The 17,777-nt window shown below is 46.2% G+C and overlaps 1 protein-coding gene across 2 annotated transcripts; it reads right to left on the reverse strand.

Moving 5' to 3' along the window:
- Positions 1-3,342: 3,342 nt before the first annotated feature.
- On the reverse strand, positions 3,343-17,771 carry KCTD21 (potassium channel tetramerization domain containing 21). Of its 2 annotated transcripts, none has more exons than XM_006191653.3 (2): positions 17,712-17,771; positions 3,343-6,547 (listed from the first exon to the last, which is right to left on the reverse strand). In XM_006191653.3, the coding sequence occupies exon 2, from the start codon at positions 6,516-6,518 to the stop codon at positions 5,736-5,738; it is 783 nt and encodes a 260-aa protein (XP_006191715.1). In that variant the 5' UTR covers positions 6,519-6,547; positions 17,712-17,771; the 3' UTR covers positions 3,343-5,735. The 2 variants fall into 2 exon arrangements, with proteins under 2 accessions (XP_006191715.1, XP_032344632.1); XM_032488741.1 differs by lacking the exon at positions 17,712-17,771 and adding an exon at positions 10,809-10,918.
- Positions 17,772-17,777: the final 6 nt, after the last annotated feature.

Consider the following 17,777-nt stretch of genomic DNA (forward strand, 5'->3'; position numbering starts at 1 on the left):
TACTGGAATTTGTTTACCCGTCTCTCTCCCCACTGTGTTCCTCGAGGGAAGAGTGTTCTGGGTTCATCTTTGCTTTTCCAGAACCCAGCCCTGAGGTCAGTATATGTCAGGTACTTAACAGAGTATGTGAATAAATAGAACATCTGATATGAGATCTGATTCTCAGACCGATGGAAATGCCAACCAGAAGGGCACTGGAAGCCCAGAGAAGGAAGGACTTAGTGAGAGGGTGGTAGCAAGTGAGAAAGGTGTCCACTGTGGATGGCCAGTGTTTGGGTCACTAGAGAGGAGAGGTGGGATGCTCCAAGGAGTAGGAGTGCCTTGGGCAAAGGTCAGGAGTTGGAAATCCATGTGGATTATGCAAGGGACCCTGAGGGCATGAGCAAGTAAGACAACAATGAAAGATGAGGACAGAAATTAATAATGATGATGCTAATAATAATAGTAGTAAGTAATGTAGTAAGTACTCCTGGCACCATTCAAACAGCTGTAGGTATGTTCCTCATCAAACCCTTGCAACAACCCTATGAGTTGAAGATATTATTACCTCCACTTTACAGACAAGGAAACAGAGAGGTTAAGTCACTTACCCAAGATCACATAGCCATTAAGTGGCAAGGCCAGGATTTGATTCCAGACAGTCTAACTACAGAATCTGTGCTCTTAAGTAGGTTGAAGGCTGTCTGGAAAGAAGTAGGAACTTTGGACTTTTATTGTGTGTTATGGGAAAAAGTGTCAGTAAGACTTTTGAGCAAGATGGAGTTTGAGCAAGAGAGGACATCATGGGAGTAAAAATGTCTTATTTCACAGGTGGCAGAGGTTCTTCAAATGTATTTTGAGCACCTTCTGTGTGCTGGGTACTGATGATACAGAGCCAAACAGAGCCCCTGCCCTCAGAAACATGCAGTTCAATGGGAGACACAGAGGTATGCTGGAGCAGGCTCCCTCTGGCTTTCCAGAGCCCACTGGGTGCCTCTCTTCCCTGATGATCAATGACTTCACGCTGGCGACTTGAAACCGACTATGGTCAGAGTATTTACACCATGGAAACTGGCCAATGCTACAGATCAGGGCTTCCCCCTGCCACCCTCCCCAAGCTAGTTGTTAAATATTTACCAGCACAACACTGCCTGTGAACAGCTGCAGTAAGATGATAAAAGCCCTCACCAGATATAGGGTGGTACAAAGGGGGTTGGGACTAACTACTGGGTGAGCCAAGGAGGCAAGGCTTATGCAGAGTGTTGAAGGATGAGCAGATGTTAGCTATGAAGACAAAGTAGTAAAGGGCAGCCCAGGCTGAGGTGTGGAATGGTGTGGCGAAGTCATTCTTTGGTGCCGTGAAAGGACATTGGCTGGGAAGGAGTTTGGCAGTCTACAAGGTGCCAACAAAAGGATGTTTATTGAGCAAATTCAATACTGGATTTATAAAGTGAACTAATTGGGGTTGGGGAGGGAGTACCCACATCACAGTGCATTAACCTTGGTCTTTAGCAGCAGGATCTCTAGAGGATTTGTGACCCAACTGGACCTTTACCCAATAAAAGGGAACCTAGGTTTTGGGGAGTGACCCGACATAAGAATGGATTAGAACACTCTCCTAAATGTCGACAAAGGCTTTGAAATGTTCTGTCTATTGCAGTGGGAGGGCCAGGGAACTTGGAAGGAAATAGGACTAGGAGAGGGGGCAGTGAGGCCAGACACACCTGGCTGGGCATGTGCTTCCTGCCCGGAAGTCAGAGCCAGGCAGTGTTTTGTTGTCCTCTGTTGGTGGAATCCTATACGTGCTACGTGGGCTGCTCAGTGATCCTCTGGTTTTCTACAGGCCAGCTTTTCTCCTCAGGGCCCCCCTTGGTGCCTGTGCCCCAGACTGGGCTAAGCATGTCACCAGACTGTCTCCACAGCTCTCTGCTTGGTGCCACATTGTCCTGAAGGTTCTGAAGGAGCCTGAGGCCACATGGCTGTCTGGGCAGACAGAGCTGCCAGAGCCAGGACCCCACAGGGCCTGGAAAGAAGCCCGGGCCCCTCTCTTTGATGGGCTGGTTGTCAAGGTCGCTTTGCTCTGCAAGATGATCACAGGCCTCATTTCCCTGCCAACCACCTCCACCAGCCCTGAGCCCCTTGGGACACAGGCGGACTTAGGCCCTCAGCATGAAGAGACCGCAGTTTAGGAAAGAGATGGGCTGGTGCTCTGAAAATGTGAGCTGAGAAATTGGCCTGAGGCTGACCTTGGCCAAGTCCCCACCCACTGTAGCCTGTTTTAGGAGTAATTTGTAAGAGAAAGGTGGAAGTTTGGGGTGAACAAAGGGGCAGTTACAGAAGTGCTGTGTTTTTGGCCACACAGGAGTTGACAAAGCAGACTGACTGCATCCCAGTCTGGGAGACTATGTAGGGCACTGAGGTATGGGCAAGGTAAGTACCATGGCCACCTCTGCACAGGGAGCTCTGGCCCGAAGGCAACATGTGGCCTCACAAGGCTTGCCCTTCATAAAAGGGCAAAGGGCTTTAGATGGTGGTCACAGGGAGCGGTGACTGCGGTGGCAGTCATCAATGGCCTTCAAGCATGCAGAGGCCATTCAGTGGCAGGCTTCAACAAGTGGTCACACCTAGGTGCCTTAGGATTTCCTTGAGCACCCTTTCTGACCACCACTTTCCAAGCCTAGTGGAGGAACAGAGAGCTGACAAGCTCACATGTGCCCAGAATTGCCCTTTAGTTGGGACAAAGCCCTTGGCTGTGCAAAAGGCTAAATAAACTGAGTCTGGTTGGGATCATTGATCACCGTCGGGTCTTTCTCAGGGAAGCAAGGGGCTCATGGACAAGAAGCTCATCCCTGCCTCCCAGTCCACTCTGACTCACTGGTCCTCTGGGATGGTGCTGCCTGCAGGCTTGGTGTCTTTCTCCCTGTTTCACTAAGCAGGTGGCTGCACTCACCTAAGTGAGACACATGTGCTGAGTGCTCTGCATGCACTGAGTGCGCTGCGTGCACTGCCTGTCGCTCCCCTTGTACTGTGGCCCTGTACGGAGGCTCACCTACCCTTCCTGGCTCCTGGTTTCCTGCACCCATGATGCCCTCTTTAGCTCATTTTGTCACAATCCAACCCATCCTTAAAGGCCTAGCTCGACCATCCATTAAGCCCTTTCCGAGAACTAAGCTTGCTTTCCCCAAGTTCTCCCAGCAAATTGTGTGGCCCTCTAAGCTTTTCCAAACTGAACTTATCTGTGGGTGTTCCCATCCTAAGGGACCACATGCCAGGTGCCCCAGAAGGCTTGTTAAAGTGTTATATTCTCATGGTATACCCCACACAACAGGCCATCATTTATTCCTGAAAGAGCAAATATTTATTCAGCTCTTATGTGGCCCTAGCTAGGAATTTTCATATACATAATCAACTTACATAACACTGGAAGGTGAGGTTGTTATCTGATGATGAAAGAAATCAGAGAGGCCCAGGGACTTGTCCAAGGTCACACAGCAAGCAATGGACAGAATTCAAACCCAGGTCAGCCTGACTCCAAGGCCAAGTTTTTTTCCCTTATATGCAGGCACAAAATAATATCAACCATTTATTATTTATACTGTATTCTTAAATACATTATTTCATTTGATCCTCACAACAGCCCTGTGAGGTAGGTAGGGTTATGTATTACTGTTATGCCCATTTCACAGATGAAGAAACAGAGGTGACTCAGTGAGGTGAGTGACTTGCATAAAGTCACACAGCACGTTAGTGGCTTCATAGGTCCTGTACTTTCTCTAAAGTCAAGCTGCTCGAATTAAGAAGCACCAAAAAGATGGAGAAAGAGAATTTTTATGGAAAGGAAAAAAGGGCAGTGGTGATTTATGAGATTTCTTTCTTAACTGTTTTGTTGTGGTTACAGCTTCTGCTGGCTGGTATAAACTGAGTTCTCCTGAGTGGCTTCCCCAAGTACCACTGGATTGGTGGCCTGGGACAGTTATCAGAGACTCTTGGGTCCCACTGAAGGGGGAAAAGGGATGTGGCCTTGCCCACAGCCCAGCAAACAAGCTCCCTACTCACAGGGCATAACTATGGGAAGCCCCTTCCTCAGCCCATCCCCTGTGGGCGCCTGTGTTACTAGGTTTCTCTGGCTTTGTCTGGGGGCCCCTGCCCAATGCATAAGATTCTGGGACTCCTAAGGCCACCCTCACTCCAGGGATGAATCATAATGTGCAGTTTTGAGGCCCGTACTGCTCATCATGCCCTGGGAAGTGGTGGCTTGGGGTGTCTTTCCCTGGGTCTCACACCAAGGAGGTCCATGGCTTGGTTCTGACCACAAACAGTACCACAGGGGTAGGACCCCTCCTTCAGAGCAGTGTCTTAGCGGCTAGACACTTACTCCAAGGGCAGCGTTATGGTTCAGCCCACTCCCGGACTCCCCGCTGCACACTACCAATCCCTGGTCTTCTTCTGCTGGGGCGGCAATCTTCAGTCTCAACAGAAGATGGTCAAAAGCTATGCAGAGCCATGGGTGATGAGGAAGGTGGGTGAAATGAGGGTCACAAACGAAGTGAAGCCATAACAAAATGGGGATGACTGACAGGGAATGAAAGGGGGCTAACCTTGGTTCTGAAGACAAATCCCATGGGGAATCCTATTTTTGAGTAACTATTTTTGGAATAGGTATCTGGCCTCTCAAAGTGACTATTTAAAAGAGAAAATACACATTTGGGTGAGAAGGAAGGTCTATGAAGACCAGATACTGGTTGTGGAAGGAAAGATTTTGGCTCAATATAAGGAAGGACTTGCTAACAGCCAACCATGGCAGGGCCTGGCCCTGGGGATGGTGGACATCCTGTCGCTGAAGGTGTGCAAGCAGGGAGAGGTGATCACTTGAAGGTACTGGGGAGAGGCCCTCAGCTCCAAGTAGGCTGGGGTTGCTGGGGGGTGGGGGAGGACTAAGCGACTTGAATTATTTTCCAACCCTGAAAGTCCATAATATATTTGTCTAAAATGGTCTGTTTCAAATTGTTGGGGAAAGGATTACAAAAGTCAGATAATAGGCCACATTATGAAGTGCCCTTCATCGCACTGGCTTCAGATACTTTCAAATCTTTGCCAAGACAGCAGCTCATTTCTGAAGCCAGAAATCCCCAAATGCCTAGATTTGGCCCAGAAGAGGGGGCTATCCCCATCTTCTGAATCCTGCCCACTCCTCTAGGCCATGCTGTAATCCTGTCCCCACTACCCACTTCATTTCCAAGCCAACCAAAAATGGTCAACCCTGGGCAAACAAGTCCAAGGTCTTGGCTGCATCGTGGGAATGGAGGAGCAGGTAGGATGGGTATCGCTGGGTACTTCACATCCCAGGAAACTAGAGGGAGCCTCTTGTTCTCACCCCATCCCCTCCACCAGAGGCTCTGTTTACAGATGGCTAAGTGAGGCACTGCCTAATGGTACAGAGAGAGCTGGAGCCCGTGAAAAACCTGCTATTCCTTTGTCTAGTCACAAAGTCCTCCTGTGGCCTCCTTTTAGGAGATGTCGGCAGACTCTTTGCTTGTCATAGCAAACTGCCCATCTCCAGCTCAAAGTGGCAAGGAAAAAGGTGGCTCTGTTGAGAGGACACATGGATTCCTACAGGTGGACTGCATCAGGGGGGGAATCAAGTCCTGCTACGAGATTAATACGGATTAGTATAATGCCCTGCCTCACACCACTGGCAAAACACTCTCCAAGATCTTGGCTTTGGGAAGCCCCCCTCCAATGCTGCTGGGATCTTTTTACCTATACCGTATTAACCGAATAATCTTATTATTCATAAAATCCACAGCATGTGGGTGAGAAGAATCGATGCAGAAGCCATCACTCAGAGCAATTTTCAGCACCTCCTCCACAAAGACCTGGAAGCTGTTGATCTGCTTGTTGGCTGGCACCACCCAGAGCCTCTTGAGGTTCTGCTTGGTGTACTCCTCCTCTGGTAGGCCCTCCACATTGGCCACCCAGTCCAGAGTCAGGTGGTTGGGGTCTTGCAGGTGGCTGGTGATGGAAGAGAGGTTGCCATTGGAGCAATAGAAGAGCTTAGAGCCGAGGAGCTTGAGGAAGAGGCAAGAGGTGCTGAAGATGTTGGCATTGAAGACCTCCATGCTGGAAGAGGAGAGGCTGTAGATCTGGGGTGCTTCACGCACAGTGAAGTGGACCGTCTGCACACGTTGGTTCAGCGTGATGTTGAGCATGGCATTCTTCTCGGCCTTGGACAGCTCCACCTCCTTCTCCTGCAGGGCCTCAATCAGGGGCTGCACCTGGTAGAAGTCAGCCTCCCTGCGGAGCAGGCCCATCTCCTGGAAGTCCTCGGGCAAGTCCAGGTGGGAGGTCCGCAGGAAGTTCAGGATGTAGCGGAACACTTTGCCATCACGGTCAATGAAGCAGTTGCCCTGGCTGTCCCTCTTGGTGGGCATCTTCCCGCTGAACATGGCGCCCAGCATGGAGTCAGGGAAGCTAGTCAGCGTCGCCAGTGAGGTGGTATAGAGCTTCCCCCCGACGTTCAGCGTGATGGGGTCAGACATGGCAGGAGGCTGGGGTGCTGGATGTAGTCCTACAGAGAGAGAAAAGTAAGAAATGACCATTACCCAACCATGTTTGGTATCTTAGTCTGCTGCGGCTGGTATAACAGGATACCATAGACTGGGTGGCTTAAGTAACAGGCATTTATTTCTCACAGTTCTGGAGGCTGGGAAGTTGAAGATCAAGGTGTGGGCAGAGCTGATGTCTGGTGAAGGCCATCTTTTCACTGTGTCTTTATATGGCAGAAGGGGCAAGAAAGCTCTCTGGAGTCTCTTAGAAGGGCAGTAATCCTGCCAGAAGGACTCTACCCTCATGACCTAATCTCCCAAAGGCCCTACCTCTTTATGCCATCACATTGGAGCTTAAGATTTCAGCATATGAATTTGGGGAGACACATACATTCAGTCCATAACATCTTGGTAGTCACAGTTCTCAATTTCTTCCTGTAGGTCCTTGAGGTTGAAATGAATTCATACTTGATGAACAAATGAATGGGTGATAATTGTCACACTGTCTAAATCATACTAGGTTTACCAGGGAGTTAAAAAAGAAAGAAAAAAAGAAAAAATAAAGCCTGGGCACCAGCCTCCAGGGATTGTTTTAATTGGTCTGGAATGTGGCCCTAGCACTGGTATTTTTCAAAAGTGCCCTCAGTGATTCTAAAAGTTCAGTTAGGACAGAGAACCACTGGTCTAAGGAAAGAAAGAAAATGTGCCTGGACTGAATGCTATGTTAGCTGCTCTTATGTATATTTGCTTACATAATGGTCACACTATCCTTTGACACAGACAATTTCACCAACCATCCCTACCGAGCAGATGAGGGAAACTGTGCCAGGATTCATTCTCCATGCTCAGAGAGGTGAGGGGTCTTGCCAGGATTCAAGCCCAGCCTCTCTTATATGGGAGAGAAGAATATGTTCATGCTTACTAGCCAAAGACTGGTCCACTCGAGGTACTTAGCAAATGTTCTGAGATTTAGGACACTAAACCCAGTGCTCCTTCTGCTGTACTAATGTTGCCTTATTTAATTACTTTTCTATCTCAAAGAATTCACAACAAATGGCTGTGATTAGTACAATTTCCATCTATCTACCAGGCCCACAGTGGGTCACTCAGCCCTCTGAACTCCAAGTGACACTCCTTTCCAGATTCTCATCCTCCCATGATACCTTGCCTTGCCAGGAAGATGCTCTTGGTTCCTTGTGGTCTGCCATCTCCCACCATGATGGCACCCCAGCCTCCTCTGAAACTTGCTTTGAGGTCAGTGCAAACGTGGGGCTCTGCCACCAAGCACCCTTCCTGAGGGCTCTGTACCCACTCCTTAACAACCCACCCTCCATTCCACTGATCTTACAGCCTGCAGTGTCTAGAGCTGGTGAGTCTCCTTCAACCTAAAGTCTTGGATTCTAACTTCTCATTAAGGTTCCAGAAAGCAGGGGATGTACTGATTCTGCTTCCAACACGATACTTTCCTAAGAGCCAACCTGTGGAATGAATTCAGCAGCTGTTCCCTGATGTTGGTTGTGGGGGTCACAGGGAGGAATCAGTCCCAGTGCTGCCCTTGAAGAGAGTTCAGGCTGGCAGGGAAGACTGAGACAAGACACAGTAAGGGCACAGTGACAAGAAAAGACGTACCTACTAAGCCATAAAAAATGATATAATAATGCCATTTGCAGCAACATGGATGGCCCTGGAGAATGTCATTCTAAGTGAAGTAAGCCAGAAAGAGAAAGAAAAATACCATATGATATCACTCATATGTGGAATCTAAAAAAAAAAAAAAAAAGACAAATGAACTTATATATAAAATAGAAACAGACTCACAGACATAGAATACAGACTTGTGGTTGTTAGGGGGAAGGGGTGGGAAGGGATAAACGGGGATTTTGAGATTTGCAGATACTGACTGGTATATATAAAATAGATAAACAAGTTTATACTGTATAGCACAGGGAACTATATTCAATATCTTGTAGCTCATGGTGAAAAAGGATATGAAAATGAATACACATATATCCATGTATGACTGAAGCATTGTGCTATACACCAGAAATTGACACAACATTGTAAACTGACTAGACCTCAATTAAAAAGAAAAAAGCCAAAAAAAAAAAAAAAAAAGGAAAAGAAAAGATGTACCAATTATCGCACAGGCAGTATAGCCAATATTTTATAATAACTTTAAGTGGAGTATAATCTATAAAAATTTGAATCACTATGTACACCTGAAACTTAATACTGTAAATCAACTCTACCTCAAAAATTAAAAAAACAAACAAAAAAAGAAAGATATACCAAGAGCTGCAGGAATAGGTCAGGAATAAATCCTGGTATGCTTACTGTCCACATGGAAAAACAGAGGCCAAGGGGGAACTTCCCCAAAGTCACCCAGCACAGGTGGCGAGTGGGCCAGGGCACTTCTCACCATGTGCCTGCCTTCTAAGCAGGCTGACTGCACTGAGACCCCCTTACTCGGGAGGATGGAGGCCATACTGGGTGCGGGAGATGCTCACCTACCCCACCCAACTCTCTGCAGGGCGGCCCCTCTTGTGATTCTTTCCCTGTCTAATGGGGCACTTTGATATTGCAGAAAGGCTTTAACCATCTGGAGTGTCTGAAGAGAAACAAGCCCATGATGAAGTTACAAAATTGTCAGCAGAAGCCTGGAGCAGATGGGCTGCGAGACACTGGTTGGGGAGGGGTTGTCCAACAGAGACAGGTTGGGGGAGGGCCTCTAAGAAGAGGTGGCTGCTGTGCAGAGACCTGCAGCTGGAGTGGGTGCTTGGCCTGAGGCCTGAGTCTGGCTAATTTTCCTTCCAGGGAGCCCAGACAGGAGCTGGACTCAGGAATGGGCCACCTGCTTTCTCATTCCAAAATCTCCTTTTCTTTCTAGATAGTAATTTGCATATTCCAGTTTCTAGTCTCTCTTTCTCTTTGATCTAAGGGCCCAGGCTCTGTGAAGTGGCTCAGCTTCATGGAGAGAGCAGGCTCAGGCGTCAGAGAGGCGGCTGTCTTTCCTGACAGCTCTATGGGCTGCAGACCCCATACCTCCTAAGTGCATTATTTCTGAAGAGCTCAGAGCACTGGGGGTGGGGGAGACAATCAGGAATCACAGGGCATAGCTGGGAGCCCTTGATGGGTACCCAAGCTCCTATCTTTCTGTTTGCAAAAGCAGCAGAGCACCTGCCTCCCTGTCCCCCGCACCCCAGCTGTGTGGCTCCTGGTCATTCTGTCATTCCAGGGATCACAGCACAGAGAGCTGCACAATCAGTCGGGGATGGGGCTGGTTAGACGGCAGGTTTCCTGACCCCAGACGAGGGTGCTCTCTGTGATATTTAAAAAAATGGGCAAAAGATCTGAACACTTTCACCAAAGAAGATACATAGATGACAAATAATCACATGAAAAGATGTTTGATGTCACTAGTCATTAGGGACATGAAAATGAAAATCACAATGTACCCATTACAATGGCTCAGATAAAAAATTCAACAATACTAAATGCAGATGACTACACAGAGCAACGAAAATTCTTATACACTGCTGGTGAGAATGCAAAATAGTGCAACCACTGTACACAGAAAACAGTATGGCGTCCAATTATCACATGACCCATTGATCCCGCTCCTAGATATTTATCCAAGAGAAATGAAGACCTATGTCTACGCAAAAAACCCATGTATAAATGATTATAGCAGCTTTATTTATAATTGCCCAATCCTGGAAACTAAAATGTAAATGGACAAACAAATTGTGGTATATCCATACAATGCAGTATGGCTCAGCAATATAAAGGAACTAGCTACTGACATACACCACAACATAGAAGAATCTCAAAAGCATTATGTCAAGTGAAAGAAGCCAGCCTCAAAAGGTTACATGGTGTGTGATTCTATTTACTCAATATTCTGGAGAAGGCAAACTAGAGAGACAGAATCAGATCAGTGATTGCTGGGGGCTGGACTGAGGGGAAGACTGGCTACAAAGAGGCATGAGAGACTACTTTGGAGTGATGGAAATATTCTATATCCTGATGTGGGGGTAGTCAAATGACTATCTACCGGTGATAAAAATTCATATAACTGTACACCTAAAAAAGGTGACTTTTACTGTATGTAAGTTATGCCTTCATTAACTGGAAAAAAAATCAAGATTGTGATTGTGTCATGGAATCAACACACTGGGTTATAATCCATTGTAAAATTCCTTTTAGTTGTGTGTGTGTGTGAGAGAGAGAGAGAGAGAGGGAGAGGAGAGAAGGGGAGGAACTAGACTGTGATATAAAGTATACCTTCATCTTGTGGGTTGTGATAAAAATTGTAGAAACCGCTGCATAGTTTGTGATCTCTTTGAGAGCAGTGACACATCTCCTGTCCCTGCATATTCACTGCCCAGTACACAGTAGGTGCTGGTGGGAGAGAGGAAGTAATGGACATGCACTGAGAATTCTACTACATCCAAGGCCTTTATACCCATCAACCCTTTTAATTCATATAACAGTCCTACAAAGGAGGCATCCTTCTGTTTGGCAGACAGGAAACAGAGACTCAGAAAGACTAGGACTTGCCCAGGACACACAGCCAGTGAGTGGAGAGCTCATTCTCTTCCACCTCACAGGCTGCTGAGAGTTATAATAGCAACAAAAAGCTGTTTAATAGCTTCAACAAGTTTGAGAATCCCTGAAGCAGCCTTTTAAAACACTGCTCTGCAGCTTGCTTGGCAAGCAGCAGCTACCACCTGCTAAGCACACACCTCCTGCTTTTCCAATGCTGGGAGCTTCACCCAACACATGGTAGCACTTTTATTTTTAATAAAAATATATAGAACAGTACAGAGAATGATACTATTGTGCTGAATGCTCTTTATATGCATTACCTCATTTGATGTCTTTACAAGCACTTGGTGAGATAGATGCTATTATTTCTATTTTACAGATGAGAAAACTGAGGTTCAGAAAGGTTAAGAGACTGCTCAAAGTTACACAGCTAGCCACTGGAGGAGCTGCAATCTGAATCCAGGTCTGTGTGAGTCCAACACCTCTGATGGTTTCCCCTTCCCACCTTGGGGTCCCAACGTGAGTGGGAGATGCACTGACGGACGTTCCCTTACGCTCTGTTCAGATCAGACTGGGGTCGGTCCTTCAGTAGCTAGTCCATGGCTGGCCTGGGGACATGGGGACAGGATCCCAGGATGGCACAGAGCCCCTCCATAGCTGATACAGGGCAAGTCCACTGAGAGGTCTAAGCCCTTCCGCTTCAGCAGCAACTCATGATGTCTAATGACAAAGCAGCAAAACACAAAAAGCCAGGCTCTTAAAAGCCAGATTAGAAAAGATGAATGGGAATACGAACTGAACCACGAAGGAGATAAAAGGAACCCCACCACTGTGTCTGAATAATTTTTCTTAAGCAGGAGACTTTCCAAGTCTGCCTCCTAATTTGAAAAGAACCAAGAAAAAGATCAGCCCCATCTCCCTCTCTGAGAAAACGAGGAAATTACGCCACGTGGATCCTCGAACCATCTGACTGGGCAGGGAAGGCCAGGAGACTGGGGAACTTGGGGGCTGTGGCTGGAATTCTCTCCTCCCTGAAATGGGTCTGTAGCTCAAATAGGGGCAGTGGGGGGTTACATGGATCTTAAGGCTCAGCCTGGTACCACACGAAGGACAATTCCAGTCTGGGGTCTGAAAGTCACCCAGTTACAACCTCTTATTGTGACACACACAGGAAACAGAATTCTTTGAGGGGAGATATCCCATAAGGAATGGCAGCCAGACATCGCTCTAGAGTCCTGCTTTAAAACTATGTGCCTATGGTCCCTGCAGGCCTTACGAGAGACAAAGCTACTGCTCAGTGGGTGCTTACTGGGTGCTTACTGGGCACTTACTGGGTACCACAGCTGTGCTAGGTGCTTGTTTAGCCCAGAACACCTCTTTGAGGAAAGTATTACCTCCAGTTAACAAATGAGAACCTGAGGCTCTAAGAGGTAGGTAACCTGCCCAAAGCAATGATGGAGCCAGGATTCAGGCCCAGGCCTGTCTGACTGCAATGCTCTGAATGATCTCCTTGGGCATTCAGCAGCCAGTTCCCTTGGAGAGGTCTGTCACTTGTCCCCTTCCAGCTCTTACCAGGTGCTCTCACACTTGTCACCTTAACTTGATTCTGACCTACATGAGACCAGTGGGCAGAGAATCAAGATTTCCTGAGCACTGAGGACATGCCCAAGCTATGTTAGGTGCCTTCCTGTAGATTATTTCATTACGATACCACCCAGAGGTGGTGAGGTAGGTACGATTATCGCCCCAATTTTGGTGGGTTTTAAAACTGAAGCACAGAATAGTGAAGACAGCTGCTTAAGATCACACAGCTAGAGGTAGCAGAACTAGAATTCCAATGAGGTCTCTCTTCAAAGCCTGTACCCTTGCAGAAACAAATCTATGACATTTTATTAAGAAGCATAAATAAGATTTAAATAGAGACCTGTGATGATTCTGAGAGGGAAGATCTTAAAGTTGTTCTTCTAAAATTAATTATAGTTGCTATGCTACCCTAGTCCAACTCCCAAAAATATTTTTTCAAAAGATTAAAAAAAAAGATTAAAATCTTATTTTGGAAAAATTGGTGAGTAATAACCTGAAAGAATATTTGAAAAAGAGTAAGAAGTCTTAGTGTAATATATTAAATCAGATTATAAGGCAATGACATTTCAAACTATGATATTAAAACAATGAAAAAGGGAAGGAATTTTATAATACATGCATTGAAAAGACTGGTTAGCAGTTTTTAAAAATAAATACATATTGATCCTTACAACAACTCTAGGACACAGGCAGGACAGATCACATTATCCTTATTTCACAGACTCAGAGAGGATGAATCTCTGGCCCAGGGCTTTGTGTCCATTCTTGACCTCTGAGTCATGGCCTCTGGGAGGTTCCAGGTTTGGACACTGCTCAGAAGACCAGTCCTTTGGAGGCAGCCTGGGGTCTTACGGGTCTTGAGCAAGAGACTGAACCCAGACACGGAGGTCCTAGCCCACAGTCTGTACACTTGTGGAGCCTTGGAACAGTCAAGGGCTCTTTCTGTGTAATTTCCTACATTACTACCCACTGAGCTTCCATAATAAAGCTATTTTATGTGCAATCTACTCTTTTACACAATGAGGACCAGTTGTTGTAATAAGTTAATCTATTAAGCATTGACAATTATCTATCTATCCATCCATCATTTCTTAGCTCTGTTCAAAGAGCCTAGAAATGATACCCTGGTAGCAAGGAGCACACTTGACCCTAGATATTGGTTTTTAAACGTTATCTCCTACAAAAAGAAACCAGGGCTTCCTGGGGATACTGATGATTGCAGGACTTTGACAGGAAAAGTTCAAGGTTAGCCTGGAACATCTCTTTCGAGCCAGCAAAGAAGATATCAGAGATTAATGAGGTCATGTCAGGAGACTGTAAAAGTTCTCATCATAAGAAAAAAATTCTTTTGTTAATTATGTGTGGTGATCATTTTGCAATATATACAGATATCAAATCATGTTTACAGCTAAAACTAGTAAGTGTTATATGTCAATTATATATATCAAAAAAAAAAAAAGGAGCACAGGAGCTGACCTGAAGGGACCCTCATTGGCCAAATTTGGGATAATTTGAGTACCAAAAAGATGAATGATAATAGGGTATAATGTATTGAATTAAAAAAAATAATGATGAGTCTATGTTACTCCAAAAAGAAAAAAGAGGGACAGGAGAGGGAGTGAGAAAGACAGATAGACAGACAGACAGACAGACACACACACACACACACACACAGGAACAAGTTACTCTGTAGCAATATCAGCTAATAAATATAGAAACAATGACATAATTAGAAAATTATGGTTTCTTAATCCTCAATGTTGCAATTCAGGCAAGGATCAACAACAAGTGTGGAGCAAAAGGTTATCTGGGATACATAATTCCAACAGTTTCAAAGCCTTATTAGTTGCAAGAGGTAAAAACTTACCCTTATAATGGAGAGATCAGGCTGTCATGATGTTAACCAATAATCAAACTTAGCATTCATGTATAGTAGGACCCTGATATCATATGCCTCCTAATGTGGTACAATAAGAAGTACACAGCATTGCCAGGGGGAAAAAAAAAACCCAACTAAGCTGAACCTAATTATTGATAAAATAAAGTTTAAACAAATGGAGAGGCTCTATCTAGATGAAATGAGTTGTTAAAGAGATATAATTAAATGCAATGCATGAATCTTGACTGCATCTGATTAAAACTATTTTTTTTGGCAGTTGGATGAATTTGAATCTCAATTATTTATTAGATAATACTGAGTTCTTGCTACTTTTCTTAGGTAAAATAATGGTCTTATGGTTATGTTGCAGACTGTTATAATTAGGGGAAATATGTTGAAGAATTTAGGGGCCAAGTGTCAAGATGTCTAACTTTTCAAAAGCTTAGCAAAAAGTGTGAGTGTATAGAAGCAAAATTGGTAACATGAATTGGTGCATCTAGGTGATTCTAAAAATATTTTTATTTTAAAGGAAAGGGGAAGAAATTACAGTTCTCTCGTGGCACTACGAATGTAAAGTTCCAGTCAGAGTGCCTGACCCCAATAAATAACCAGATTCCATAAATATTAGATTTGTTATTATTACTACTAAAAAGCATTAACATTTTATAATCTTCCTCTCCTGGTCTCTCAGTGCTCTGGAGGATGAGGAAGCCAACCAGGGCTAAGCTAAAACAGCCCACAGTTGATGGAGGGGTTAGAATTTATACCCGAGTGGTCTCTCTACATAGCCCCACCAGCCACAGAAACCACAACACTAGGACTGCCTGTCTCCATACCGAGATCCAGACAGGGAGAAAACAGCTGTTCAGGCCTTATTTCCTCTGCTTTCTCCTGAACTTAGTCTCTGCTACTGTAGCAGCAAAGAAACTCCTGTCATGGCTTACTAAGCATGACTAAGTATATTCACAAAGAGGGGTTACTTCTGGGCCTCAGACAGAAAGAACTGGAGGGGCTTTGTGGAGAGAGGAAAGTGCATGGGCTTTGGCATCACCTGGGCCTGCATTTGAATCAGGTTCTGCCTCTTAACTAGCTGTGTGGCCCTAAGGCCAGTTCTTGGGCAGATGCTGGTGATCATAACAATCGCAGGAATAATAATGGCTGACATGTATTAAGTGGTTACTACTGTGCTGGGTACTTAATGCATGTCAATCTCATGGATGAACTAGATGCTTATTATTATCCCTATTTTACAGACCAGCTATGCCAAGCCTTCTACCTCTGCAGCTTGGTATCTGCTATCCCTCTGCTTGCACTGTGAAGGAAAATCCCATTCACCTGCCAGGCCCCTCAGCTGCAATTCCCTCCTTCCTCCTCTGCATTTCCAGAGCATTTTATTCTCACCCCTTTCCAAGGCCCACTTTCCTTAAGTAGATGGGTGCCTGGCCACACTGTTAGGGCTGGGATCTCCCCTCTCTCTACCTTCAGAAGCAGGCAGAATAAGGAATGGGGAAGAAGTTTCTTTCTGTTTAGTCAGATCCATTTTCCTAGTCCCGGACTGTCGTCACTAATAGGGAGGTTTATCACCCTCTCCTGAATTTTAAAACCTTTTTATTTTGACACAGTCTCTTGAATTTTCAGTGTGGAATCTGAAACACGGGGCAAGGTCCAGGTAACTACCTGGAGGTAAATACAAGAACTCTCACTGCACAGGGGAGGGAAAGAACATAGCTGGGTAAATTTCAAGGATGACAATGCTAAGAGTGAGTAATGTGTCTCCCAATAAACTGGAGCAGCCTTCCCCATCTTAGCCCACTAGGATGAAGACTCTGCTTACCACTGCTGTTCACCTCACCCAACAGCTGTATCTTTAGCCCTGTTTTGCCCAGTTCATATGAGAAGCTCACAGGTTGCTCCATTACCCCCACATCAGAGAGAAAAAAGGTGCTTCTCAGACACAGGTGGCACACATAGACCCCTGAAGGAGTTGCCCAGCAGGGAAAAGTGGGCTGGAGGAGGGAAGCCACCTGACCTGGGTTGCAGGGCAAAGTATTCTCTCATCTGGCGCACATTCCTGACAACTATCACCATCCCCTACCCTCTTCCAGAATTTTCCTTCATCCTCTTAGCTCACTTTCAGGCTTCATCTTTTAGTTTTCCTCAGGCACAAGCACCCCATGTCAATCATTCTCTTCCTTATGGTCTTCCTGCACCTCACAACAATGGTAATATATGAACAAATGGCTTTCATATCCATCTCCTCATTTCATCCTCACAATAACAATAGGAGGGTTGTCTTATAGGTTGGCATTCAGAAGGGTTAAGGAAGCTGGTCCTGTCGCACAGCCTGTGAAGGGCAGTACGTGGACACTCTTGTCTGTTCCCTGCCATTCACTACAGATTAAACCAATACCTCCCTGAAGTGCAAGGAAAAAAAGTAAGGGTCTTTGTAGTAAGGAGTCCTGGGTGATTTGGGGCAAGACACTTCACCTCTCTTGAGCCTCAAGTTCCTCATCTGTAAACAGATATGGTGACGCCTTTACAGGGTGTGAGTTAAATGAGATCATATGTGTGACGCACTGAGTTCAAGGGATGGACTCTTTATTTCTGGTCACAAGGAAAGGAAGGTGTTCTGTGCATCCACAGGCATTTGTCCATTCGGGCACCCTCTTGCCCAAACCGTATCAACGCTGTTGACATTGGGCTTTCCAGGGGTAGGAGGGGTCTTTTTCATCTTTGCGTCTCCTCCCCCCCACCCCCCAGTGCTTTTCGGCCCATTCCACCCAATCCAACCCAGGCATATCTCATTGGCTTTCTCAGCACCCTCTCCCCATCCCCGTAGCCCTCTTCTCAGATCTCACGCGTGTTCCCCTTCTTACCTAGAGACTCCGCCCCTCCTAGCCCCACCCACCAGACTCCTCCCACAGTTTCAGCTCTCATTATCCGGGCTTTTCCTACCATCATCATCCATCCAGGCTCCTTCCACCAGCTCCGCCCTCTCTTCCCCCTAAGGTCCCCTTCCCCGCAGCCACAGGCGTTGCTATCCCCATTGCACAGATGAGAACAGCGAGGCTAGGGTGGGCTAGATGACCTCTCATGGTAGGACAGGTGCCCAGATGGGCCTGCGTCCCCTCACCGTCTGACCCTGGGCCCCGCGACCCCGGCCACGCCGCACCCACCTCCTGCCCTCGCTCTGCAACCTCCCCTCCGCAGGCAGCCGGCGCAGCTTTGCAAGGGGGCGGAGG

This window comes from Camelus ferus, chromosome 10, assembly GCF_009834535.1.
Source record: "Camelus ferus isolate YT-003-E chromosome 10, BCGSAC_Cfer_1.0, whole genome shotgun sequence".
Classification (NCBI taxonomy): Eukaryota; Metazoa; Chordata; class Mammalia; order Artiodactyla; family Camelidae; genus Camelus; species Camelus ferus.